The sequence below is a fragment of the Mesoplodon densirostris genome, chromosome 2 (genome assembly GCF_025265405.1).
Source record: "Mesoplodon densirostris isolate mMesDen1 chromosome 2, mMesDen1 primary haplotype, whole genome shotgun sequence".
Lineage (NCBI taxonomy): Eukaryota > Metazoa > Chordata > Mammalia > Artiodactyla > Ziphiidae > Mesoplodon > Mesoplodon densirostris.
The window spans coordinates 143,119,325-143,146,136 of record NC_082662.1 but is presented as its reverse complement, the minus strand read 5'-3'; the positions used below and the strand labels follow the sequence as shown (position 1 = coordinate 143,146,136).

The window sequence follows — 26,812 nt, the reverse complement described above, 5'->3', positions numbered from 1 at the left end:
GAACGAAACCGGAAGAGGCACTTGGACCCTGGTTCCCAGAGTGGGAGAAAGGGGTGGGCACCCGGGCAGAGGGAGCCCTGGGGATTGGCAGCGGCAGTGGGCAGGGCGGGAGGGACGGGGGAGGAGTCAACTTGTACGTGTGAAAAACTCTGGCGGGGGCCGGGCTCTTCCCTTCCTCTTCCTCCTCCCCCTCCCTCCTCTTCCCCACCTTCCTCCACCCCTTCCCTTCCCCTCCCCTTCTCCCTCCTCCCTCCTCCTCCTCCTCTTCTAGCTCAGGTTGCAGCTTCTCTGGGGAGCAGCTCACCTTTCCGGAGCTGGGGAAGCCGCCCCGAGCCCGGGCAGGGACCCCAGCAGGGCGCAGGGCACGGCGCCCAGACCCGCCGCACCCCGGCCGTCGCGGGCTGGAGCTGGCGCGCCGCGGACCCCAGGACACGCGCGGTGAGTCCCGCGGGCGGCGCGCTGTGTCCGGCCGGCTGGGCGAGCGGCACGCCGCGGGGAGGAAGGGGAGGTCGGAGGAGGGGGTACCGCGGCGCCGGGTGAACGGAGCAAAGGTAAGCGGAGCGGCTCTTAAAGGCGCCGTTCTGCTTTTGCCCTGGGGCGAGAGGTTGGAGGGAAATACCGGAGCGACATGGAGAGGTCCGAGATCACGAGGCGAGTGGACAAGAGTGTTGGGGGGTGGGCGATGCCCTGCAAAGGCCGGTCCCAGGTTCCAGGTGCTTAGGAGGGAGGACTGTTTTGCCTTCTCAGATCCTCCGCCCACCCCAACCCCAACCCCCCCACTCCCGGGAGTCTCCACCGGTACTCACTTTGGCCCCCGGGCTCCTAGGAAGCAAAGTTTTCCACCCCATCGGGAACCAGGCGCTTTCTCAGTTCCCTTCCTTCTGGGAAGGGCAAGTGTCAGGAGTCTCCGGTAACGGGAGAATCCGCCAGTGTGGGACCAGATCCCGCCTTGAAGGGCTTTCTGGGCTCCAGTGAACTTTCCAGAGAGGCAGGCTGTGGCTGGGTGGGAGGCCAGGGCCCTGGGGTGAAGGTGGAAGGACAGGACACGTGAAGCCCTGCAGGTTCCAGCGCCGAGGGGTGTGGGGGGGGGTTGAGTGGGGGCCTCTGGGGGTTACTGCGCCTCTTCTCTCCCTGCCCACCCGGGAGCCCAAAGGGGCAGTGCCACCTCCCCACCCAGCAGCAGCGGGCAAAGGGTTAATGCAGCGGTGGGAAAGGGTGGGTGGCCTGTTGGGAGATGTGGCTTGAGGATTCTTCTGTCTCTGGGGGAGATGATGAGGAATCAGAAATCTGAGGTCCGCTCTGGCTGGAGGCCTCTGTTCTCTCCTTGTTAGGGGCCGGGGGTTTCTGGAGCTGTCTGCAGGCCTTGTGGTGGGAGTCCGGTTGTTGAGACAGTAACTGATCTTCTGTGCTTGGGGTCAACGCCCTGCTAGGCACCAGTGACCTCTTTCTGATTCTCTCTGAACCCCTTCCCGCAAGCAAGGGTGGGAGAGTTGGGGCTGTGAGGAGTGGGGGTCAGCTTCCCAGAACCTCAGCCTCACCCCCAGCCCAGCCCTCAGCAGTTCCCCGACTGTGTCCTGGGCCCTGTGACTCACTGACACCACTAGCCTGCCTCTCCTGTGTCAGCACCCTGTGAGATTCGACATGTTCGTGTGGTGTTTTCCACTGGGCATGGGCACACAACACATTCCTGGACACTGGCCTGAGGGAGTAGAATCCTCGAGGACGAGGATGCCTGGAATGTCTGGCTGACAGACATGTCCTCAGAGATCCCCTGCCTTCCCTCTGCCTTGGGCAGGGGGCTGGGACCACCTTGGCTCAACGCTGGCTCCTGGGTTTGGGTCTGCATCTTGAAGGTGCTCTGGAGAGGGGGTCACCTTGCCACAGCACAGCTACTGTCTCGGTTTACCCTGCCCCGGTCAACCTCCTGTGCAGCTGATGAGCCTGTGAGGCTGACCTCCCCCCAGCCCTCAACCTCATTGCCCACTGGGACTCTCCCCGCTGGCTGCCCATGCCCCACCAGGAGCCTCCATTCTTCCCAAACTTGCTGGGGTTTCCAGAGCCAGAGTAGACTTCAGTAAGTTGCATCCGATTTCTGAATGCCTCAGTGGCGACCATTTTTTGATTTTATGTTTGACTGGGCGTTTATTATTGATTGGGTGCCAAGTAGTGTGTCACACAGCTGTATGAAGTAGGTATTATTATCTTCATTTTATGGTGAGGAAACAAAGACTCTGAGATACCAACCTTCCCCAAATCCACAAAGGTGGGATCCAGCCCACTTCATCTGACCTCAAGTCCCCTGGCTCTTAGTTCCTGCCCCATCAAGGGAGATGCCAGCCTACTCTGGAGTTGTCTGGTTCTATAGCAGTCCTTGGAGAAGGAAGGATGGGGCTGGTGCTGTGAGTAAGGAGGCTCCCCCTTGTCCTGTGCCAGGCAGGACCAAGCTTCTCCATGGATCGCAGGAGAGAGGGTACCTGGTCTGAGGAACAAGTAGGTTTTTGGTCTAAGATCTCGTGGGACTGATCGAGCTGCCTGCCTTGGAAGCCTCCCCATCGGGCCTTGAGGAGATGAAGCTGCCTTTATGGCTGCATTTGTTTTCTCGACAGACCCAGACTGTCCTCTGCCAAGTTGGCCTTCCTGTGCCCACGCAAACAAGCCCCATACTATAGGGCAGAGCCTCGCTTGGCTTCTCCCAGCTCCTACTCCAGCTGTGCCTCTACTTTCTGGGGTCACCCTGTTTTGGATTTTTGTCCAGCATCTCCATCCATCCCTCAGTGGATTTCTTCTTTCCTTCCCTGAGTTTGAGGCCTAAAGGAGAGGGCCAGCCCAGCTCCTGCAAGTATCAATACCAGCTGTGTGACTTCTCTCTCCCCAGCAAACTCTTGAGCTTCTCCCAGCCTCAGTTTCCTCATCTATGAAATGGGGATCATAATAAGGAGGTTTGTTGCATGAATTAAATGAAGTAATGCATTGGCACACGGCAAATGCTAAATAACCGGTAGCTGTATTTGTTATTTGGAAGGGAATTCCTAGTTATCGCACTGTGCCTGGCTTTCAGTAGAGACTGGAGGCAGGCTTTCCTAATCCCACCAGGCCAGGCCCTTAGAGAGTATCTTTCCTGTTCCTCCAGGTTGGGGAGGAGGGCTCTGTGTAAGAGAATGGCAGGTGGGGTGGGATACCAATTGGATGAGAACCTGCCAGGAGGGGACCAGGAATCTGTGCTGTGGGACTGTACCTTCCCCTCTATCCCAGTTTCTAGGATGAGTGAGGTAGGCACTGGGACCTGGAAACCCAGCAGCTCCCTTCTCTGAGGGCCTCTGGCAGGGCCTCCTTTCCCTGGGGTAAGAAGACCCTCCCCCAGTACTTAATTAATTGCAGTCCCTGTTCTGCTCTGTTGTCCGGGAGGGAGTGGCTGGCCTGGATCCAGACTCACCTGATTAGCTTCACCCCGTTGGGTGTGAGTCACATTCCTCTTCCCCCGTCCACCCTGGACCCTTCGCCCTCCTGGCATTAGCTGCTGAGTAGGCATTTTCCCATCTCCAGGGGGTGGGAGCAAACCAAGATCTTGTCCTGGTCCCCACAGCGCATGTGTGCGCACACACGGAACCCAGCTCTGAGGCTGGACTCCTGGCAACTCAGGCAGAGGGTCTGGGACCCAGGATCATGACAGAGCCAGTGGCTGGGTCTGGCAGGAGCTGGCCAGTGGCGCAGCAGCAGATCAGGAAGAGGGAAGGCTGTAGGCGCATCTCAGCCAGACCTCCTGTCTGAAGGAGAGCACATCTGCTCCTGAAATCTCCCCGGTTCTGTCTGCAGAGGAGGAGCAATGAGGAGGCGGGTGTGAGAATTGCCTTTGAACTGAAAAGGGTCTTGAGGCTTCCTGACAGCATGAATTACCCTGGTGAGGCAGGACACGCTGGTCTTGGAGACATTGGCCCGAACTTTTTTTGTTTTGTTTTGTTTTTGCCGTACGCGGGCCTCTCACTGTTGCGTCCTCTCCCATTGCGGAGCACAGGCTCCGGACGCGCAGGCTCAGCGGCCGTGGCTCACGGGCCCAGCCGCTCCGCGGCATGTGGGATCTTCCCAGACCGGAGCACCTGTGTCCCCTGCATCGGCAGGCGGACTCTCAACCACTGCGCCACCAGGGAAGCCCTGGCCCGAACTTTTTTTTTTTTTTTTTTTTGCGGTACGCGGGCCTCTCACTGTTGTGGCCTCTCCCATTGCGGAGCACAAGCTCCGGACGCGCAGGCTCAGCGGCCATGGCTCACGGGCCCAGCTGCTCCGCGGCATGTGGGATCTTCCCAGACCGGGGCACCTGTGTCCCCTACATCGGCAGGCGGACTCTCAACCACTGCGCCACCAGGGAAGCCCCCTGGCCCGAACTTTTGAAGGGACAGTGGTGAGACCCTCTTTCTTGGAACTCTGGATAATGGTTTCACCCTGTGCTCCCACCCCACCCTTCTAACATGAAATAAAGTCTTCCCTGGAAATAGAGGGGTCAATGTAGACAGCATGACCCGACAATGGCCAGCTGGTGCATTCATCATTTTTGTGTGTGGAATGTGTGCCTCCTGCTCACCGTGGGTGGGGGCAGCGTATGGACTCCAGGGTCAGTGCAAATCCTGCCGCTGTCGCTCAGTAAGTGGTTGCCTTAGGTGAAGGAACTTGCTCACCCAAGTTTCAGTTTCCTCATTTAGAAAATGGAGAGAGTAATAGTATTACCTCATGTGGTTGTGAGAATTCCAATGAGATAATGTCCACAATATTCCTTGAATTTTGCCCTGCCTGGTGTCATTATCGAGGGTGGTGGCAGACGGAGTTAGTGGCCACATTTGACAGTTCTCAGGACCCTGGCCTCTCCTTGATCCCTGTAGAAACCAGGGCTCTGGCCCCCAGTTGGGCAGGAAACTCTGTTCTTAAAGCATTTCTACCCTCCCTTACCCTGAGCGCCCTCTCCGTTTTATCACTATTGTGGGAAGCTCTGGCAAAGCTCCAGAATGATTTTTGTCCTCACACCTTTTTTCCCTAAAGGAGCCTCCCCTTTCCTGCCTTTGGGGATCCCCTCAGGAACTGGGGCTCCTTCTCTCCTCTGGCCCTAGCCACCCAGCGAAGGAGATTCTTGCTGGGTGACCAGGCCCAGGAGGGGACGTGGCTGTCCTTCCCCACATCCTGGCAGAATCCAGTGCCTGGAAGCAGGTAGGCGGTAGGTCCTGCACCGAAGGGCATCACACTCATGACATCAGCGGTGCTGGGTCTCTAGACCCCCTCTGCCAGCAGGGCATAGGCTGAGGCCAGGAAAGGGGGCCCTGAGCCCTTCCCTGTTCCTGGCACGGAGCCCAGCTGGCAGCACCCCTTGCCACGACTAGGCTGGGTGCCACATTCTGGGCTGACGCCAGACCTGCCTGGCTCCTTCCCTGTGCAAGGCAGCCCTCCAGTGGGCTGCTGATTTCCCTGATAATGGTGCCCGGTGCGGGGAATGCCATCTCCGGCCAGGTCCTTGCCATCCCTTCCAACCCTGGGGGAGCAGAAAGGGCATAGAACTCAAAGTCACAAGCCCTCAGTTCTAGTCTCGCCTCTGCCCCATCAACCCAGTGGCCGTGGGCAGCTCGCTCCCCTTTCTGAGTCTTCCGTTCTTCACCCGAAAAACAAGGACACCGACTAGGAGATTTCTAGAGCTCCGTCCAGGACGGCTGGTTTGTGGTTCCAGATTTTGCCAATCCTGCTGGCAAGGTGAGCTGTGCTCGGAGACCCCAGGAGGGTCTCTGCCTCTGTTCCCCCAAACTCTGCAGCACAGGGCCTTCCCCCAGCTGAGACCAGGGCAGCTGGTCCTTGCCACAGCTTCAGTGGACGAGAAAGGCCTGGAAGACCTCCTCCTTAGCAGATAAGAGGAAAATAAGTACTTCCCAAAGGAGTGGGTGCCGGATTCAAAAGCCATCCAGGCACTGATGCCCAAGGGCAAGGCTTGGCGAACCATGGCTCTTGGCCAAATCCAGCCTATATTACTCTGACCCGTGAGCTAAGAATGATTTTTATAGTTTTAAGTAGTTGGGAAAAATTCAAAAGTTGAAAGTAATATTTTGTGACACTTGAAAATTACATAAAATGTGAATTTTCGTGTCCACAGTGAAGGTTTACTGGAACACAGCCACACATTCATTTACATCTTGTCTGTGGGTCCTTTATGGGGATAGAGCTGTATAATGGCAGAGACCATATGGCCACAAAGCCTAAAATACTGACAGTCTGGCCTTTTACTGAAAAGTTTGCCGACCCTGATCAAGAAAACCATAGTTCTCCCAAGGTTTGCACTAAATAGTTCTGGAATCTACCTAAAAATACTTTTTTTCATTTAAAAAGAAGCGTTAGTTCTTCTTCTTTTTTTTTTTTTTTTGCGGTACGCGGGCCTCTCACTGCTGTGGCCTCTCCCGTTGTGGAGCACAGGCTCCGGACACGCAGGCTCAGCAGCCATGACTCACAGGCCCAGCCGCTCCGTGGCATGTGGGATCTTCCCGGACCAGGGCACGAATCTGTGTCCCCTGCATCGGCAGGCGGACTCCCAACCACTGTACCACCAGGGAAGCCCGTTACTTCTTCTTCTAACATTAGCAGTGAATGTTCATTATGGAAATATTAGAAGATGCAAATGAGCAAAAAGAAGGTATTAAAATCATCCATAATTCTGCCACCCTGTTATATAACTACTGTTAGCATTTTAACTTAGATCCTTCTGAAATATATATATATGTGTGGGGGGGGATATATATATATACACACACACATATATTTATAACCTTCTGGATTATATACAGTGTATTTACATATATTTATATAGTGTACATGTATGATACATGTATATCTGGCACACATACAGCTTTTACAAGTTGTACACAAATGCCCTTTTCATTTAAATACACATCTCAAACTATTTGCTGTCTCGGGGACTGTCCTAGGCCTAGTGGGGTAATTCTAGGATCTCAGACCCTAGGGGAAGATCTAAACCGAAATGCCCTGCAGGCAGTTGGGCCTGTGTGTGTGAGGCTCAGGGGCTTGGTGGGGCCACAGCTGTGGATCTGGGAGTCATCAGTACATGGGTGGTGGTTTCCACCGCAGGAGAGCATGAGGTCACCAGGATGAGTGTAGATGGGGGGGAACAAAGGGCCAAAGAGGGAACTCTCAGGATCGCCGACATTCAGGGACAGGTAGAGAAAGTAAGTCCACCAGACAAGGGAGGGAGAAAGAAGCAGGAGAACCAGAAGGCTGGGGGAGGGGAAGACAAGCCAAGAGCCTGGGACAGTGCCTGGTGTGAGTGGGTACTTGTGAAGTGAGAGAGGGTCTAGGAGAAACCAGCGCCACCCCTGAGCCCTGGGTGGTGGGTGCCGCTGATGGGACGTTTAAAGGACAGTTGAACAATGGCAGGATGTTCAGAGGCATCCCAGAGGGGGCCTTGGAGACAGAGAGGAGCAGGGAGGTGGTCCAGGCCGAGGCGGCCACCTGGGCCCAGCCTGGTGAGAGGGAGGCCATGCTGAGTGTGAGGAAGCCAGCTTACCCTAAAGGATGGAGAATGTTGGCCAGGGTCCTTCAGAATGTGGGCCTGGCATTGTTGGGCCAAACTGGTGACGGTGGAGGCCTGGGAGTGGAGTATAAATAGAAATGTGGTCTGGAGGTGCTGGGAAACCCTCCCCTCCTGCCCTCCCTGCTCATGAGACTGAGCAGTCCCCCGGGATGCCAGAGCTGGAAGGCCCCTGCTGTTCCGTTGCTAAAGTTGGGCATGGGGTGAAAACCAAAGAGACGTTAACAAAGATCCCATGATAGGTTCTTCAGTCTGGACAAGGGAAGGCTGAAGGAGAGGTGACCTGGATGCTCTTTATTTCTCCTCCTACTGATTGTATAGAGGATGGTGGGCATCAGCATCTGTCCTTAAGCAAACAGAGGGGAAACGGTTGTGAGCTATTTCCATTGGGATTTAGGAAGGAAGACCTAAGAAGAGGTTCCAGACTCTGGAATTTTAAAAACACTGGGTAGTAGGTGAGGGACCTTCCTTGAGGGTCTTTAATGGATGCTGCTAAGAGGAGTGGAAAAGGGTCTTCTCTGTCTGGGAGATGAGGCAGGCCTAGTCTGGAAGCAGACATGGGAGACAGAGATCTTGCCTACGCTGGCTCCTTGCTCCAGCCTCTGGTCTGGGATGTTTTGCGTGGCCAGGACCAGAGCAGACAGAAGGGCACCTTGTCCCATCTTATCACTTAAAAATCCAGAGCCTCCGCAAAGATTACAGGCCAGCCTTAGCTGGGTCTCCAGAAAAGGCTAAAAAGAAAATACCAGAAGATGATATACGTGGCTTCATTCCTTGAGCCTCAGGCAGCCAAAAAGAGCAGAGTATCAGCAGGGCTGATGTGGGGCTCACACCAATGGGGGGGTGGTCAGGAGGGGTCATCTGTAGGGGTTGAGGCCAAGGTCTGAGCCTGGGTAGTGCACCTGACCTGTGAGGCCCTGGAAATCTTCCCCTAGGGGATGGGAGCCCATGAGGAGGGCCCCAAGGCCTGCCAAGCCCCTCTCCACAAGCCCTGGAGGCCCCAACTCGGTGCATGTTCAGTGGGTACCTCTCTTTAGGATCATTTCCATCCCCTGTCCATCCCTCACTGTGCTGTGGCACCTGCCAACCCTGAGGCCTCCCCAGACCTCACTGGGGGAGTCGCTGGTGGGCAGGAAGCTGCCCCCTCTGCCCCAGCCCACGCTCCCCCCACCACCATGGGGAAGAGTTGGCTAGAGAAGGAGGGCTAGGTTACAGATGAGGCTTGGAGTCCAGTGGGCAACTGACAGTCTCCTGGCAGCCCTCTTACCTCCAAACAGCTCCCAGAACCAGGAATTTTCAGCTTTCATAGATTTGCTCACTGATCATTTGAGGGTTTGCTTGCTGCCAGGCCCCATGTCAGGCACAAGGGGGTGTAATGATGAGTCAGACCCAGTTTTTGCCCTTAACAAGCCCGCAGGCAAACTAGGGAAACAGACAAGCAAGCAGTTACAGTACAGGGAGTCAAGGGTGCTTACTTGGGGACATCTAGAATGCCGTGGGAGCACAGATGAGGGACCCCCACCTGGCTGGGCCAGCAGGGTTTCAGGCTAGAGAGGACATGAGGGGCATCGTAGAAGGCGTCCAGGAAGAGGTCATGCCTGACTTGAGCCTTGAAGATGGGAACACTTTGCTGGCTTTCCCCTTGTCCCTGGCCCACAGGTGTCTGGGGTCCAGTTCCCACTGAGAGCCAGGAGAACCGAGGAGGAAAGATGTCACAGAGAGTCCAGGGCTGGTTGACGGACCCCCGGGCTTGCTCTAGTGAGCCCAGAAAGAGGGCAGGGCCAGGCCATCCCCGTGGGCTCAAGTCCCACCTGCTAAGAGTAGGGCTGGCCTGACAAGGAGAAGGTAAACGTAGAAACAGGTCCCTGGCCTGCCTGAGAGTGGAAGGGTCTGCACACAGACAGACAGAGTGTTCTGGGGGTTCAAGGTGCCAAAAGGTCTTTGTCTTCAATGGCCCTAATGTTTCAATGTCTATAGAGGAAAGAGGCTTGAATGAGTCGTTATGGTGCACTGGCTATGGTCTAGTTCAGCCGTGAGTTCATTCATTCTACAAACACGGGCTGAGCACCTGGTAGGTTCCTTCCACCGTGAGGCGCTGGGGAAGCAGAGCTGCCTGAGACCACGCTCTTGCCATGAAGACATCACCATCTAGTTACGAATGTGCACAGGCTGCTCTGGAAGCATCTCATTTTACCTTGTGGGAGGAGGGGTGGCCACATGCGGCTTCCCAGGGGAAGCAACACTTGAGTTGAGTTTGGCAGCGGTTTTACCTAGGGAAAAATGAGAAAGGGCATCCCAGGCCAAGTGAAGTTTCATGTGGGCCGTGAGTGTGGTTTATCCTGAGAACGCCAAGTACATTTCATAAAGCTGGACCCCCCCAGGGAGGGGTGAGAGCTGAGACAAGGAGACAGGGGTCAAAACACAGGAGGCCTAGTCTTCTGGCCACTGGAGTTTGGACTTTTTCCTGAGGGTGGTGTTAATATTGAAGGATTTAAAATAGGGAAGTGACATCATCAGAAAGCAACGGAGAAAGTTAGGTCTCGCAGCCAGTGGCAATTGGATAGGCGGTTAGGCATTATCCCCATTTGGCAGAAAAGGAAACTGAGGCATGGGTGTCTCCCCAGGCCATAGTGCTAGTAGGTGGGAGAGCTGGGACGTCTTCCATGACTCCAAACTACAGAGGATTTCGGAGAGCAGGGCTGGGCAGCACGTGGCCCTCACTGCGGGACTTTTGCGTCAGGTAGGACGCCGTGGAGGCTAGTGGTGCATGTGTCCAGGGCAGGGACCACTCTGAGCCCCAGACGCTTCGCCTCCTGACCGGCTTCTTGCAGGTTAGTCCTGCTTGCTCCTGGAAGGCCTTCCCCGCCTGCTTCCTGCATTCCAACAGGGGATGTGAGAATCTTCTCTGAGCTCTGTCCCTGTGTCCAGAGCATCTGTTCGCTGGTAGAATGACCACAGGCCTATCTGTCCCCTTGATTCTGACCACTCAGAAGGCCCCAGGCTGACAGCCTCTCTCATCCAGGCGAGAGCTCGCGGAATGAGGTGAGTGATGAGGGCTCCAGGGCTTCTGCTTCTGCTTCTGCCACTGCCTCTCAGCTCCAGCCAGTCTCCTGAGGTTTGTCGCAAACTAGGGAAACTAAAGCCTCAAGCTGTGCAAGGCAGCGTCCGCTAGAGGATGAAGGAAGAGATGGTATCTGCTGGCTCCCTGCAGGCACAGTTCTACTGGAAGGAGGGAGTGTCTCTGAAGTCTCAATTCATGACGTCTGCAGACTTGGTCAGCTGTGGCTTCTAGTTGTTTTGAAACCTGCCCAAAGGCCCAGAGTGACTGAGTGGCCAAGGTGGGGGTAGGAAATGGGCAGCAGAGAACGTCGTAAGGATCCTAGCTGGTGGTCAGCCTTTGGGACCAAGGGTCAGGCCCCCTGGGCTTCCGAAAGTGGGCAGTTGGAAGTTACATCCTTCCTCCCCTGTCCCTGAACTCAGAGACTGAGCGCTAAAAGAAAAGAAAACAAAGCAAAAAGAGGGACTTGGAAAAGTATCTAACGTGTGCCTGGAATGCAGTAGGTGCTCCATGTGCTGGTGAAACAGCCAGCCAGGCCTGCTATATGTGACCAGCACTAGGCTCAGGAATCAAGCACGCCTGGTGAGGGAGGCACCAGGAAAGTCCTCACTGTGATCCCGTGGATGATGTACTTTCATGGAGTGTGCCCATCAGATGGGCACCCTGCGGTCCTAGGGGGTCTGGGAAGCTTCTGAATACCCAGGACCTGAACTGCATGCTGTGTTGGGGAGTGGGCAGAGCAGAGCCCGAGAGGAACCAGTGGGGGCAGGTCTTGAAGGACCTTGGGTTGCAGGCTTTACTGTGAATGGGACTTTATTCAGGAGGGAGGCAAAGGGGCTTCTCATAAGGGTTCTCTGAGGAATCTCAGAGCCTGGCTCCCTGGAGGTTAGGAAGTGAAGCTGACCTCCTCCCTCTGCACCAGTCTGCAGCCAAACTTCTGTGAGAGGGAGGCTGTGGCCCAGCTTCCCTGGATGCTCTGTCAATCTCCTTTTCTGCCTCCATGGTCTCCCGGTCTGGGTCGCCCAGGTGTCCCAGCCTAGAGGCAGGTGTTAGTTCTGGGGCCTGGCAGAGGTCGTCCAGGGGGTGGGGAGCGGCAGGCCACCTCTGCACTACCTGGATGATGGGCCCGTGGGCCGGCCTGGCCTGCCCCGTGGATAAGAGCAGTCAGCTAGGAGGCGCAGGTCCCCTGCCCGGCGTGGCCCTCCCGAGTTGCGTCAATAATTGGGTGGGGGCTTCCCTGGTGGCGCAGTGGCTGAGAGTCCGCCTGCCGATGCAGGGGACACGGGTTCGTGCCCCGGTCCGGAAAGATCCCACATGCTGCAGAGCGGCTGGGCCCGTGAGCCATGGCCACTGAGCCTGCACGTCCAGAGCCTGTGCTCCGCAACGGGAGAGGCCACAACAGTGAGAGGCCCGCGTACCACACACACACAAAAAAACCCACAAACAAGCAAAAAAACAAATAATTGGGGGGACCCCTCCTGCCTGGCCTTTCCCTCTCCATCTGGTGGCTCAGGCCTGCCAATTGCCAACCATGTTCCCTGTTCCCTGGTCCTCTTCCATCCCAAGGCTTCAAAGTGCCTTATGGGCTATAAGAACGTCTGTGAGGGATGTGTTTGATGAGCTTTATATGGGCCTCTTTTCTGGTACATTTTTACATCTGTGCAGGAAGTTGAGAGAAAAAGAAAAGGAGAAAAGAGAGCTAACATTTTCTGGATGTCTTCCTTGTGTCAGCTCACTCAGCATCCCCACTCAGACATCCACTGGACATGAAACACATGCCTAAAACCCCACCCAGACCTCCAGTCCCAGCATACTCCATCCCCACTATGGCCACCCATCCTTCCAGTTGCTCAGGCCAAGCCCTTCAGAGTCCTGCTTGACTCCTTTCTCACACCCCATATACAATCTGTCCGCAAATCCCTCTGGCTCCACTTTCAAAGTATACCCAGAATCCAGCCACTTCTCCCCACCTCCACTGCTCTACGCTTCCCCCAGCCATCACCTCCTGACCGACCTCCCTGCTGCAGCCAGAGGGAGCCAATTATAACCTAAATGGGATCAAATCACTCATCTCCGAAAACCCTCCCAAATCCCGAGGGGCCCCAACATGATCAGCTCTCTTCTCCAGCCACACTGCTGTTCCCAGACCGTACCAAACTCACTTCTGCCTCAGGACCTTTGCACCTACTGTTCCCTTGCTGACCTGCTTCCCCCAGATTCTGTATGACTAGCTCCCTCCCCGGTGCCTACTCAGAATTTTTCCCAGAAGATGTCACCTTCTCAGGGAAGACTTCCTGACCACCCTATTTAAAACTGCAACATCCCACCTCTCACACCCCATCCCTCTTCCCTGTTTTATTTTTCTCTGTTGCTCTTGTCACCATCTAACATGCCATATATTTTATTTACTATTTTCCTTGTTGCCTCTCCCCACCCCCTTTAGAGTGTCAGGATTAATGAGGGCAGGATTAATGTCTGTTTTGTTCACAAGTGGATTCTCAGGGTTAACAACAGTGCCTGACACATAGTAGGTATTCAATAAATAATTGTTGAATGAAAGACTAGAGCCAAAGCTACGAGCGATGGTGTCACTGAATCGCCGTCATCAGCCTGCTAGTGGTGGCATGGGATTGGAAGCTGGGGTTGTCTGACTTTAATTCCGGGTGGCGGTGGAGGAGACCTGGAAGGTAGAAAACCACACTTACAGCCTAGGCCGCAGGGAGGGGCAGGGTGGGGGAGTTCCAGTTAGGAGAAGAAAGGAGCAATGTGGTCACTGAGTCTGTGTACTTGGCAACAGCCAGGAAATTGCTGCATGATTTTGAGCAAGTCAGTTCCCCTCTGGGAGCCGCGTTGTCCTCCACGGGCGAGCCAGGGAGGATTAGAATGGTGGCTCTGTGAGTGCCCGTTCCTGCTAACACTCCAGGAGTCGAGCCCTTTCTCGTGGGGCACACGGTGGCCTCTGGGCAAGTGTCAGTTTCCTCTCGGCCTGGCTCCTCCTTCCTCCTGAGCTACCTGCTTCTCTGGCACCAGCAGGAAGTGCTGGGCTGGCTGGTGTGTGCCCAGGAGGAGGTGATGGGAGGTAGGCCGAGAACTCTATGGACTCACCTGGGCAGGAGGGAAGGCCTGGTTGGGGGTCTGCCTGCCCACCCCTGCAGCTCCTGAGGGGGACTTCTCCTTCAGCATCCCCCCACCCCACCCGGCCAGGCCAGCGTCCTTGGACGCCCGTCTCCCTCTTCCCCTGGCACCAGTTGCACGGGGACAGCCCCAGATGGCTCCCTGGCCCTGGGGACAAAGGCCACACTGTGCCCAGCCCTGGGCTGGCTTCAGGCTGGGTCACACTGAGCCTTTCTGTCCCCAGATGGGGGTGAGGGGCAGACGGCACGAAGGTAACAGGCCTTTTTCCTGTCGCCCTTCCCCCGCTGACCCTCAAATCTGAGGAACTGACTCTCCCAAGAAAGAAGTCACAGAGGCATCTTGTGTCCTGAGGTAGGGAACAACAGACTATTCACTGCCCAGCCTGCCCTGTCACATCCAGACCCTGCTGGGTTCAAGGCCCCAATTGTCCCCGTCCGAGGGCAGCGTCCCCTCTCTGCGTGGTCACCACCCCTGCCGCCTGCTCCCCTGCCACCATCAGGAAGTCCATCCCTACATCTGACCGCCATCGCTCCCGCCACAGTGACAGCCACTTCCTCTCGGTCTCTTCTCAGGCCGGGTGCAGAGCAGATGGTTCCCATCGTCCGCACTGCTTGGTCCCCCATTCCTGCTCAAGTGAGCCGTCCCCAGTTTCACCGTCCACGTGCTTCCTGGTCCCACTTGTGTCTCCTTGCTGCTAACAGGGAGGGCAGGTGCAGTTCAAGCTGCTTCTCCTTTGTCTTGTAGAGATTGGGGGCCTCCCTCCCAGAAGGCTTTTGACGAGCTCCCCTCTCCCTCCCCTACAGGCAAATGCAAGGGCGTGAGATATATGGCAGCTACTGGTGGATTCCTGAGCCACAAACCCTATGTGCCATCCCATAAATCCCAGACTGTAGGATGGCTTTACGGGGAGGCCTGTTTTTAGAAGAGGGAGTGACTGGCCCCTCTTGGCAGAGCCCAGACCTCAGGGAGCCAAGTGCCCAGTCGCCGCCCCCCCTAGGATGAGCATGACTGAGCTTGGGGCATTGGTTTGTGCAGGGCAGACATCTTCTCCCTTCTGGTGCGTCTTCTCCTCCACTCAGCATTCCTCCACCTTCCTGTGCCTCCGCAGCTTCGAGGATTCCTCATCTCAGCACATGAGTGCAATATGGAAACCTGGGCAGATTACCATCCCTTACCTAGACCTCAGATGCTTCCCAACCATGGCTCTAGTGTTCAGATCATTGGGCGTGGGTTTTTTTCATTTGTTTGTTTGGTTTTGGCCACCCCGTGCAACTTGTGGGATGGGGGATGACTTTTAAAAATGCATTGTCCCAGGCACCATCCTCAGAGCCTCAGTTCCAGAAGCTGAGGGCGAAGCCCGGGAATCTGAATGTTTCCCAATACTCCCTGCTGAGGCTGATGTTCGGCCAACTTGTAAACAGTTGATCTGTACAATGGGGACATCTCCACTCTCCTGTCGTGTGGGAAATATGAGTCAACAGGCAGGGCATGTCGAGGTCCTCTTGTCACTGGAGCCTACACGCTGCCACCATCATGAAGCCCCCCTTATGCCCCCCATCCCCGGCTGGCTGCACACAAGAGTGAGGTGGGTGGCAGCCTCTAGGAGCTTCCTGTCCATGAGAATCCCGCAGACGACAGGCCCGGACATTGCACAGAGCCAGGAGGGGTGGCTGAGGTTGGCTGGCAGGAATGAGCTTGGAGATGGAGAAGAAGTAAGAAAGTTCCAGGCTGGTGGGCTTTGCAAGGAAGCTGGAAGAAGAAGAGCTTTCAGCTGCCTTCTCATCAAAGGAGGCCTCACAGCCCCCAAGTTCCTTGAGAAGAGGGACCAGGCTTTACTCACCACTAACCCCAGCGCCTAGTGTAAGGCTTGGCACTTCATTTGTTGAGCCGAACTGAGTGAGACTTCATGGCCCACTGACAGAGGTAGGCTCGGCTGGCAGTGCAGACCCAACGCCTGTGCTTTGAGAGGTGCCAGCCTGAGGAAGGAGTGCCTGGCCATACCCAGTCTCTGGGCTCAGAGGAGCTGGAGGGCCACAACTTAGCTGTATTTGGGGGCAGCCAGGGAAAGGACCCTTTCCAGGCTGGCTGAGTACAGAAGGATGTGATCCATAAGCAAAGTAAACATGCTACTGACCCATAATCCCTTAAACCAGGATTCAGGAGGGGCCTGGTTGCCTTGGCAACTGGTTACTGGCCAGTGACAGTGCTGAGAGCATCCTCTGGAAATGGGCTATGCTTGGTGCACGGGTAAAAGCTGGGAGAGGGTGCAGGGTGGCCCCCTCCCATCACAGGGCTAGCCCTGATGGCTTCATGGCAGGTGTGGGTGGAGGCCCTTGTGAGGCCTCTTGATCCCAGCCCCACTGTAGCTGAGGGGGAAGAAGGCAGAGTAGAAATGAGGGGGTGGCCACACTGGGAGCTTATGAAACCATGGAGGGGAGGGGAGGGGAAGGGGGGAAAGGGAAGGGAAGGCGTGACAGCCCCACTCTGAGTTTTCAGGGCAGAACAGAGAAGGAAAGGTCTATGGGAAGAAGCCGTTGCACAAGTCTCATTGGGAGGCCAGCGGGTGTCCCCTCACTCAGGGGGCAAGAGGGCTGAGGAGCCGCAGGGAGGGAACCTCTTCTCGCTGGGGAAGGGGCCCTGGGGTGAGCAGAGAAGCCCACCCCTCTCCTTCCTCATGTTCTCTGCAGTAGACACCCTGCCTGCTGGGGTTCTGGTGCAGAAGGGGCCAGCAGTGCTCAGCCTCCCCTCCCTGGGGGCCGTTTCCGGTAAATTTCTATCTTTCCCTTGAGACATTCAACTGCTCCTGACCTCCCATATTTCAGCAGGAGGCATGGGGCTGGGCCAGCTCAGATGCACACATCCTCTCCCTTGTCCCTTTCCTCTCTTTTCCTGTCTCCTGGGGACCCAGGACAAGCCAGAGAGGGACTCCCAAGTGTCAATATTAGGATGAAATGGGGTTTGGACCAGACTGCGTTACAAGGGTGTAGGCTAAGCTATGTTCAGCTTATGGGCATCAGTCAGTAAGGCTTACTGGCTGTTGACATATTCAGCCTCTTCCATGCAAGTTGGTAAAGAGCTGCTGGCCCTAGGGCCACTCAGTTCTGGTGTCTTCCCTTGCCACCCCTGGCCTCTTTCCAGAACTCTCTAGACCTCCAGCAGCTAAAAGGTTACCATCTGGTCCTCGGGAGGCCTTCAGGGTCCTATTGGCACATCAAGCTGCTATTATGAGCAGTACTTTGCTGTGCTGCTTAATATTCCCTGTGAATATCTCCCCAGGGACAGGGAATCCTGGGGGGATGAGATTCCCAAGGAGGAAGAGGGTCAGGAAGATGCAACCCTGGCCCCTGAGTGCGGGGCGACAGAGCTTGATGGGAAGCTGGTGTCGACCGGACCCATTGCCGTGTTCTCACCCACTCTTCTCACTTCTATCCCAGGACCCTGCGGCCTGCCGCCTGCTGATCATGAACAAAATGAAGAACTTTAAGCGCCGCTTCTCCCTGTCAGTGCCCCGCACCGAGACCATCGAGGAGTCCTTGGTTGAGTTCACAGAGCAGTTCAACCAGCTCCACAGCCGGCACAATGAGGGTGAGGGGTCTGGGGCCCTTCCCCCGGCATCCCCCTGCCCCTCCCCACCCTCCCTGACACAGCGCGGCTGGCCTTGGGGTTGGCCTTGGTCGGGGAAGGGCAGAGTGAAGTCTCCTCCCCACCCCCATGACGGGGCAGAGGCAGGGAGGGTGGCTGATGCCTCTCCCTCTCAGGCCTGCAGCTCCATCCTCTGGGCAGAGACCCCCAGCCAGAGTCCAGCACCTTCTCCCCCTCAGACAGAGGGGAGGACCCCGGGCAGCTGTCCCCTGGCATGCAGTACCGGCGGCAGAACCAGCGCCGCTTCTCCATGGAGGTGAGGGGCTCCAGGCTCTACGACACATCCACAGATGTATGCCCAGGAAGGTGGTTGCCTTGGAGCCAGACTTCATGGGTTCAAATCCCGGCTCTGCCATTGATTAGCTCTGTGACCTTGAGCAGGCTACGCAACCTCTGTGTACCACAGTCTCCTTGTGTTAAAATGGTCATCGAGAAGATTAAATGAGAATATATGCCACGTGCTCAGAACATTCATGGTACCTAGCAAGGGCGAGACAATTTGACTATTGGTCTTACGACCCATATACATGTGCCCAAGTGTATGAAAAATATGCTTACAGAATCACAGTGTCTGCAGGAATCTCATGCTACAGATGGTGACTCTGAGGTCCAGAGAGGGGAAGGGACCTCCTAAGGTCACACAGCAATCCCTGGATGTTCATGTATGTCTCAGCACATCTTTGAAGCCTCGCAGCCCATGGTTCAGTCCTGCTGGGGTTGTTCACAGGGAAAGCCAGGCCCAGGGCCAGAGGCGAGGGTCCCACAGCCCTAGCTACCCTGGAGCAAACACTGGCACCCCTGTCTCATCCTGGCCACTGCAGGACATCAGTAAGAGGCTCTCTCTGCCCATGGACATCCGTCTGCCCCAGGAATTCCTCCAGAAGCTGCAGCTGGAGAGCCCAGACCTGCCCAAACCACTCACCCGAATGTCCCGCCGTGCCTCCCTGGTGAGTCCCAAGAGGGTCAGAGGTCGCCTGGGTGGAACACCCTCTCCCCTGAAAGACATCAGTCCTGGTTTTGCCTGTCCCAGCTGAGGCCTACAGTAGTTTCCAGGGAGGTTTCTGGGCCTCTGGCGCCACCTGCCGGCTGAGAGGATTCCCATAGCTGGTCCTCTTGGTCCACCTCCCTTCCCTAGTTGAGTCCCACCAGCGCTGGAGCTGAGCTCCAAGCCTCCTCTGGGTTCCAGAGTCTTCACCGGGGTGAGGTCAATAAACCAGCTGGCCCGTGTTTCCAAGTCTTGGCTGCCTATCAGATTTCCCTGGGAGCATCTTACAAAACACAGATTCTGGTCCCCAGTCCAGATACGTACAGAAATCAAACTCTGGGTGGTGGGGCCCAGGAATCCGTATGGTTAAGGGTTGGGTTGTTAAGGGTTGAGCTGGAGCAAGTGTGCTGATGAGAGAGGCTGTAGCGAGGTGGGTTCTGAACTGGACCCCCAAGGTACAGTGGAGAAAAAGGCACAGTTCCTGCCCTTGAGGGGCTTCTGAGCAGGATGGAGACAGACAGGTGATAAAGGCCTGTGGCAATCCCAGGACTACAGCCCTGGGCTCTGCACCCACCACTGCCACGGGAGAAAGAAACTCACACTTCCAAGGCCTCCCTCCTTTATCACAGGGACAGGGAGAAGTGGAGAGGGAGGATTTGGGGCTGCCCTCACCCTGCTAGCCTCAGGCCCCCTGGGGGTCTCATTCCCTTTCCACCTGGAGGCTGGGGGTGAGGAGGTGTACCCTATGTGGGACTGCTGGGGCCTTCAAGCTCACAGGACCCTATGTCTCTCCCTCTCAGTCAGATATCGGCTTTGGGAAACTGGAAACATACGTGAAACTGGACAAACTGGGGGAGGTAAGAGGCTGGGTTGGGTTTTCTCCAGGCCGCCAGGCAGGATGGCTAGGAGGAGGAACAGGGTCTTCCCCAGCCTTCCCCAGTCTGCGGTCACACTACCCCTGTCCCACAGATCTCGCCATGCAGTCTGGCCCAGCCTTTGGCAGGTGTTAAGGTGGGCCCAGGTCCTGGAGGAGGGCATGAGGATGGAGTGGCTGATGGGCTCTGGGGCAGAATCCAGTCTTTTTTTTCCTGCAAATATTTCTTGTCGGGGATCAAATCCCAACTCCTCTGTTTACCAGCTCTGTGGCCTGGTGTGAGCTATGTGACCTCCCTCTGCGCCTTGGTTTCTTCCTCTGTCAAATGGAGATCCTAATTGCTGTACCTCATAGGGTGTTGTGAGGACTGAGTAGGTCACTGTAAGCTTTTGTGCTGTGTAATTATTAGCTATTTCCGTAAACACTGTGCTGGGCTTTGTGTTCCAGGCTGGGGGTGGGCAGTGGTTTACAGAGAGGAGGAGGATGTGGCCCTTTCCTTCCAGGAACCCGGAGGAGACGTACACATAAACATCAACAGAACATAAGGAAGAACAAAACTGGTGTTATAATAGAGGGACACCTTGCCTGCTGGGGGCTTACAGGAAAGACAGTTCCTTCTGACCGGGAAGGAGTTAGGGACAGCTTCACAGAGAAGTGGGCTTTGGAAGAAACAGAATTTCAGTGAAGGGGGGGTAGGGAAGGGTGGTCCTGCCAAAGTCACGGCCCAAGCAGAGGCACAAAGAGGAGGACGTTGGACAGAGGAGAGCGGGGCCTGAATGTGGCTGGGCTGCTGGGGTTCTTGTTCCCAGGGAACCTATGCCACAGTCTTCAAAGGGCGCAGCAAACTGACAGAGAACCTCGTGGCCCTGAAGGAGATCCGGCTGGAACATGAAGAAGGCGCGCCCTGCACTGCCATCCGAGAGGGTACAGCATCCTAGGGTCCTGTAGTCTTGGGGCTCCTGGGAGGAGGGGTTCCTGGCCTGAGCCCTGATGGCAGCCTGGGGGCCGAGTCATTGCTGGAATGGGGACTCCTGAGGCTGGTCCCAGGAGAAGAGAGTATGAGGGGCATATGGGGCCTAAGGGACCCAGGCAGGCCTGTCTCCCCATAGTGTCTTTACTGAGGAACCTGAAACATGCCAATATTGTGACCCTGCATGACCTCATCCACACGGAGCGCTCCCTCACTCTGGTGTTTGAGTACCTGGTGAGTTGGGGTAGGGGTGGAGAGGGTGGGGGTGGCCCAGGCCTTGTTCTGGAATCAGGTTCTCAGATGCTCCCATGCAGGAATGGCCCAAGGGCCCAGGCTTAGGGGCAGCTCAGATCCAGGGACCTGTCCCATTCCTCGGCTTGGGCCCTGCCCAGGGAAGGGCGCCTGGCCAGGCATCAGGTCACGGCGAGGGCTGAGCCAGGCACTGTGTTCCAGGACAGTGACCTGAAGCAGTATCTGGACCACTGTGGAAACCTCATGAGCATGCACAACGTCAAGGTAAGAGCCTCCGTGTCATGGACCCCCCCCCAACCCCCGCTCTAACGCAGAGCGTCAGGTTCCCTCTCTGTCAAATGGGAGCATGAGTTACCTGCCAGGATGAAGAGAGGCTTCGGGGAAATTCAGAGGGATGAATGACCTCTTCTGTGTGCATACGTCCCCACACAGGCAGGCTTCCTGGCCCAGTGTGGCACCTCTCAGCTCCCCGACTGGGGTACTTTCTCCTCCCCCACCCTCCTGCCTCCTCTGCACACCTGGTGCCCCGCCCTCTGGATGGGATTCCCTGGGGTGGATGGGGCCCAGGATGTGGCTTCCATGCGGGCAGGAGAACCAGGTAGCTCTCCAAGTACCTCACCTCCACCCAGTCTTGTCCCCGTCCCCGTCCCAGCCACGGGGAAGAGGCGCAGGGTTCCTCCCTTCGTCTCTCCCCTCCATGGGACATGCTCCCACCTTGCACTGCTTCCTTTCTTTTCCCTCCCCCAGATTTTCATGTTCCAGCTGCTCCGGGGCCTCGCCTACTGCCACCGCCGCAAGATCCTGCACCGGGACCTGAAACCCCAGAATCTGCTCATCAACGAGAGAGGGGAGCTGAAGCTGGCCGACTTCGGTGAGGGCCAGAGCCCACAGGGCTGGGGCGGGGTAGTGGAGGAATCTGACACAGTCTCCTCAGGATGTGGGCACTGTTGTGGGGGGGTGGGCGGTTCAGTGACGGGTCTGTCCCTAGGACTGGCCCGGGCCAAGTCAGTGCCCACGAAGACCTACTCTAATGAGGTGGTGACCCTGTGGTACAGGCCCCCCGACGTGCTGCTGGGGTCCACGGAGTACTCCACCCCCATCGATATGTGGTAAGCAAGCGCTGTGGGACTGGGCAGGGGGTTGGGGGCGTGGGGAAGGGGCTTCCGCACCTGCGACTGCTTTTGCTGCCCCCAAGGGCCTCTTCGAAGGACTGTCTAATCTCTTTTGAATAAAAGCCATGTGGCATCCTGCTGAACTGGATGTTAAAGAATTGAGGGCTTCCCTGGTGGTCCAGTGGTTAAGACTCTGTGCTTCCAATGCAGGGGATGCGGGTTCAGTCCCTGGTCGGCAAACTAAGACCCCACATGCTACATTGCGTGGCCAAAAAATAAAATAAAGAGAAGCAAGTTTAGGGGAAAAAAAAATAAAAGATGCTTTAAAAAAAATAGAATTAAGTCAGAGCTACATTGATGTTTCCCTGGCTCTAAATAGACTCTCCTAGGCTGTGCTTCTGAAATATTCACCCAGGGGTACATAGGGGGTTACCAGAGGGCACAGGAGGGCCCCCACAGTAAATATGATGAATCTTACCCAAGCATCAGTTCTACTGAAAAATTTAGAAGGGATACTTTTTTTCTTAAAATTAACACACATATGATTCAGTGTAGAAGGAAAAGATTGCCGAACTTTAAAGGTAAAACACAGTTTTCTGATGAATTGCTGCTGTGCCCTACACCAGGGGTTTCCTTGGAGAGTGGATTTGTGGACTTCTCTCTTCCAGAGGGGCACATGATGGAAAGTTAGACAACACTGCTTGAAGAGCTGCTTCACGGGTGCTGGCTATGTAGACCCAAATCCTCCAGAGTGAAAGGGGAGAGATCAAAGCGTCCTAGAGCCCTGAGAAGTCCCCAGAGGGAGGCTGCAGTGGGTGGCTGTGCTGTGCTAGGAGCCTCTGCAGCTGTGGGCCACCCACCCCGGTGCCATGACCCATTTGAGTCACCGTGGCAGGGCATCGTGGTGGAGCAGCGCTAGGAAGCGCGGGTGCAAGGAGGTCCAGCCTAACACCGCCCCTGCCCATTGCTCCCTGCAGGGGCGTGGGCTGCATCCATTACGAGATGGCCACAGGGAGGCCCCTCTTCCCCGGCTCCACGGTCAAGGAGGAGCTGCACCTCATCTTCCGACTCCTCGGTCAGTGTCCTGCCGCTCCCTCCCTCTCACCACTAGGGGGCGCCGGAATTCTGTCCAGCCCGGGCGCATATCCGGACTGGGAAGAGCAGCTCCCACCGGATCTCTACAGGGCGGGGCCCCCGGTGGACTCAGTCATTCTATGACCCCACCTCCTACCTTGCACCCCTCCAAGTCGCCCTCGGCCCTGGCCTCTCAGCCCTCGCCACCCCTTCTCATCTCCCCAGGGACCCCCACGGAAGAGACGTGGCCTGGTGTGATGGCCCTGTCCGAGTTCCGAGCGTACAACTTCCCCCGATACCTGCCTCAGCCTCTCATCAGTCATGCTCCCAGGTAGCCCCTCGTCCCCGCTCCTCCTCTCTGCCTGTGGGCCTGGCTGTCCCTCCCGGAGGTGGCTGTGAGCCCCACCCGTCCCACCCCACCCCCATAGAGCAGAACTGGGCCAGCTCCTTCCTCCCGCAGGTTGGACAGTGATGGCACCAACCTCCTGACCGGCCTCCTCCTGGTGAGTGTGCTCCCAAGCCGACCAGGGCCAGGCAGTCAGAGAGCTGAAGCCCCACGATCCCAGCCCAGCCCTCCGTCCCACCTGCATGCTGGCGTACCCCGCGTACCCTCCACCCACCAGGCCCGAGGGGAGTGCTGGCTTCCACAGACTTCAGAGTGGGTGCACTCCCAACTCAAACCCCAATTCAGACCCTAGCTGTGTAGCTGTGAGCAAGTTACAGAGCTTTTCTGTGACTCAGTTTCCTCAACTGCAAAGTAGAATGAATCATTCACATTTTGTAAGATGGTCTTGAGGATAAATTGAGGTTAGAATGGTGCCTGTCTTGAATAAGCACACGATAAAGGGTAGTTGTTAGCATTACATGTTAATATTACTATTAAAGTTGTGATCTTAGATGCTTCAGCATCTGTATTTCCGTCCCAAGAGGAGGTCATTCTCTGAAAGCCCCATTTCTAGTTTTCTCCTGGTGGCTGGAGACCTGAGACCCTGAGTTCTGAGACTGCCTTGGCTTGAGTGGGCAGCTGACCCCAGGGGCTTCTCAGGTTAGACTCTGGCCCTTCCCTTCTTGGTCATATAACTTAGCATGGGAATAGCATTGCCCAGAGGGGTCCCTGCAGTCCCCCACCCTCTGCTTTTCAGTACGAATCCAAGAATCGCGTGTCAGCAGAGGCGGCCCTGAGGCACCCCTACTTCCGGTCTCTGGGGGAGCGTGTGCACCAGCTCGAAGACAGTGAGTGTGTAGGGGAGGTTGGGGGAAGGGGGCAGGGCCAGCCCAGAACCAGAGAAAGGGAGCAGCTGGTGTGAGTGGAGGAGCCGGAATGAAGAGACCAGAGGCCCTGGGTCTAGCTGAGCAGCCTGGCTGCCGCTCCTTGGGTTTTCATTTGCAACGAGGGGAGGAAACCCTGTGGATCCAAGGTGCTTCCTGAAAGGCCAGTTAGGTGCTCCTGGGCCAGTCCTAACTAAGGGGGCGCTCGATGGGTGTGGGGGCCTCAGGCTCCAGGAACAGGGCCAGCTCCACTCAGCTCTCTCCTGGCCTTTTCCCTCTCTCACCCCAGCTGCTTCCATCTTCTCCCTGAAGGAGATCCAGCTCCAGAAGGACCCAGGCTACCGGGGCCTGGCCTTTCAGCAGCCAGGTAGGGGCTCGTGCCTCCCCCACCTCCTCCTCTTATTAGAGGAGGCCAGGGCAGGCGGCTCCACCCTCTTGAGGAACAGAGATAGGGCCCAGCAGCCCCTCCTGCTGTGGGAATCAGCGTGGCCTCCCTGACATTGGCCTGTCTTCCGGGGGCCCGTGGGGAGCAGGGAAGGGACTGGTTTCCCTATCTCCTTGCCAGGCTTCCTCCTCCTGCGTTTCCCTCCTCAACCCCCACCCTAGACAGAACACTGCATCTGACAGTAGCCCTGATGAAGGTGCACACTTTTCCTGGTTCATTCTCTCTGCAAATTCTGAGCTCTCTGGCCTCCATCCTGGGAGAGCTATACTTTGTTTCTAGACTAGCCGATGGCCTCAGACACGATAAGTGCTTTCCATGCAGTATCTCATTTAATCCTAAAATACCCCTTGAAATTGGTACTATTAGTTAATGCTCCCCATTTCACAGACAATGAGACTGAGGCTCTGGAAGGCTAAGGTACAATTTCACATAGCTAGTAAGTAGCAGAGATGGGATTTGAACCCAGGGCTGACCAGCTCCCAAGCACATGCTCTTGCTGGCTCTATCAGAGTAGCTCTGGAGGACGCCCATCCCTCCTGATGTCAGATGACCTTCGGCCCAGCCTTCTCCCTGCAGTCCCACATCTTTCCTTCCATTCTCCAGGGCGAGGGAAGAGCCGGCGGCAGAGCATCTTCTGAGCTATGCCCACCCTGCTGCGGCCCAAGGGATAAGAGGTCACACTGAGCACAATTGCGGCAGGATGGGGCCCGTGTGGCCTCGGAGGACTGAGGAGTGAGGGCTAACGGCTGGTCCAGAAGACCTCTCGGCAGCCCTGCTGGCCATGGCTGTTTCCTCTCCCTTCTTCCCACATGCCTCCCCAGTGGCCTTGGCCTGGACACCAACCCCTCCATCACCTTCCCTGGGGCTGGGCATGAGCTGCTTCCCTGGGAGGAGGTGAGGGGACAGGGAGAGATCTCAGACACTTTCCCACCCTAAAGTGCTCAGACACCAGCATGGAACCCACATGGACAGAAGAATCTAGAGGCCGGGCAGAGCGCTATGCCTTGAACATGGGCACCACCATGCCTCCCCACCCAGGGTACCTGCCTGCCTCACCAGTTTGGTTGAGTCCCTTTCAGGCCCCTTGGAGCCCACACGTCTTCCCCCTTTCCCGCCCCCCGAGAGCAGGAAGCAACATGGCACCTTGTCTGGGACCCTGGAATCCTGGGTGCCAACGTGTGTGCCAAAGCCCACCCCCACCTGAGGGGCGGGTGTCCCCAGAGCAACAGAGGGAGTTGTAACCCCACCCCCTCTTCTCATCATCCCCCACTTGTTCCCATTCCCCACTCCTTGCCAGAGGCCCCGTATGCTGCTGGACGCCCAGTTGAGTCCAGTGGTGGCCTGGTCCCACCAGCTGCACTCCTGCCAGCTCAGCCGGGCCCGCCCGTCTCCCCAGTCTGAATGGGATTGCCTTAAATTGGCAGATGGTAGAGCACGCACTGCCCTTAAATTGACCCAAGCTGCTATCTGTCCACCCTTTCCCGAGAGTGGTTCCTGCTTATCGTTCCTGAGTGCTGGTAAGCCGGCCCTGGGCCAGGGTCCCGAGGACGGTACCCAGATATGCAGGGTCACCCTGACACTGGTGCCAGCTCCCTGGGGCTGGCACAGCCTCCCTCGTCCCCTCCGTCCCAGCCCCCGTGGCTCTGTCCTTGCTCCACCCTATCTGGGCACCAGCCTCCCCATGCCCCTGGCCTCCCCAGAGGAGGATCAGCACCACAGTCTGAGGTACAGGAAGGTGGGACAGGACGGGATAGACTTTGATCCCGAGCCCCAGGCCCCAGGGGACTGGGAGTGTTAGGGCCCGTGGCCCCAGCAAGAAGGCCCGCCCCCCACCCCTATGGAGCACAGCTATTCTATTCCCGAAGTCTCCTCAACACTTGGCTGAATCTTGGATGGCGAGGCCAAGGGGAGGCCAGGTCCCCTGCGCACGCCTCTCAGCCTGAGGAGCAGCCCTGGAGGGTCGTGGCTTCCTCACAGGTCCCTCCACTCCTCCCCCACTGTACTGTGAATGTCCTGTGACTCAGCGCAAAGACAGATAATATATTTAATTCATGTTGTACAGAAAGGAGTGAGCAGTCTCATGCTGAAAAGCTGATTTTGACAGATTGATGCCAAAGATGGAGGACAGAAGGCCCTCTCCGGGCCTTCTGAGTGCAGGTGGGGCTTGCTTGTATGTGTACATAAGGTGGAGAGAGAGTTTGGTGTGTGTGTGTCCCTGACCCCACCCTGGGCTATGGGCATGGTGCCCTGCACCCTCCCTGCTGTATTCCGGATGCTGCTGCATTCAGAGCTGGAAGTCAGCTCTGGGTGACCTGGGGTGGGAGCAGAAGAGGCCTGGGACTCTGTGCTCAGGGTCCCAGCCGTGGCCCAAGTTGGTGCCTGAGGGGTGAGGCCAGCCAGGAGTCCTGGGGAAGGTTCTGGGGTTCTGG

At 56.6% G+C, this 26,812-nt stretch overlaps 1 protein-coding gene across 3 annotated transcripts; it reads left to right on the top strand.

Moving 5' to 3' along the window:
• The first annotated feature begins 236 nt into the window (after positions 1-236).
• CDK18 (cyclin dependent kinase 18) lies at positions 237-26,413 on the top strand. Of its 3 annotated transcripts, none has more exons than XM_060091051.1 (16): positions 237-438; positions 17,195-17,345; positions 17,519-17,658; positions 18,224-18,349; positions 19,188-19,244; positions 20,071-20,185; positions 20,371-20,465; positions 20,685-20,747; positions 21,231-21,354; positions 21,472-21,592; positions 22,573-22,670; positions 22,895-23,000; positions 23,130-23,172; positions 23,812-23,902; positions 24,251-24,305; positions 24,987-26,413. In XM_060091051.1, exons 2-16 carry the CDS (start codon positions 17,222-17,224, stop codon positions 25,117-25,119), a joined length of 1,491 nt encoding a protein of 496 aa, XP_059947034.1. In that variant the 5' UTR covers positions 237-438; positions 17,195-17,221; the 3' UTR covers positions 25,120-26,413. The 3 variants fall into 3 exon arrangements, with proteins under 3 accessions (XP_059947034.1, XP_059947035.1, XP_059947032.1); XM_060091052.1 differs by having other exon boundaries at positions 24,228-24,305; positions 24,987-25,109; XM_060091049.1 differs by lacking the exons at positions 237-438; positions 17,519-17,658 and having other exon boundaries at positions 17,265-17,345.
• The last annotated feature ends 399 nt before the right edge of the window (positions 26,414-26,812 follow it).

Coding starts and splice junctions, on each gene's coding strand:
- CDK18 (XM_060091051.1), top strand. CDS start 17,222: ATGAACAAAATGAAGAACTTTAAGCGCCGCTTCTCCCTGTCAGTGCCC. Junction 17,659..18,223: donor AGCGCCGCTTCTCCATGGAG/GTGAGGGGCTCC, acceptor TGGCCACTGCAG/GACATCAGTAAGAGGCTCTC. Junction 24,306..24,986: donor CCTGGCCTTTCAGCAGCCAG/GTAGGGGCTCGT, acceptor TCCATTCTCCAG/GGCGAGGGAAGAGCCGGCGG.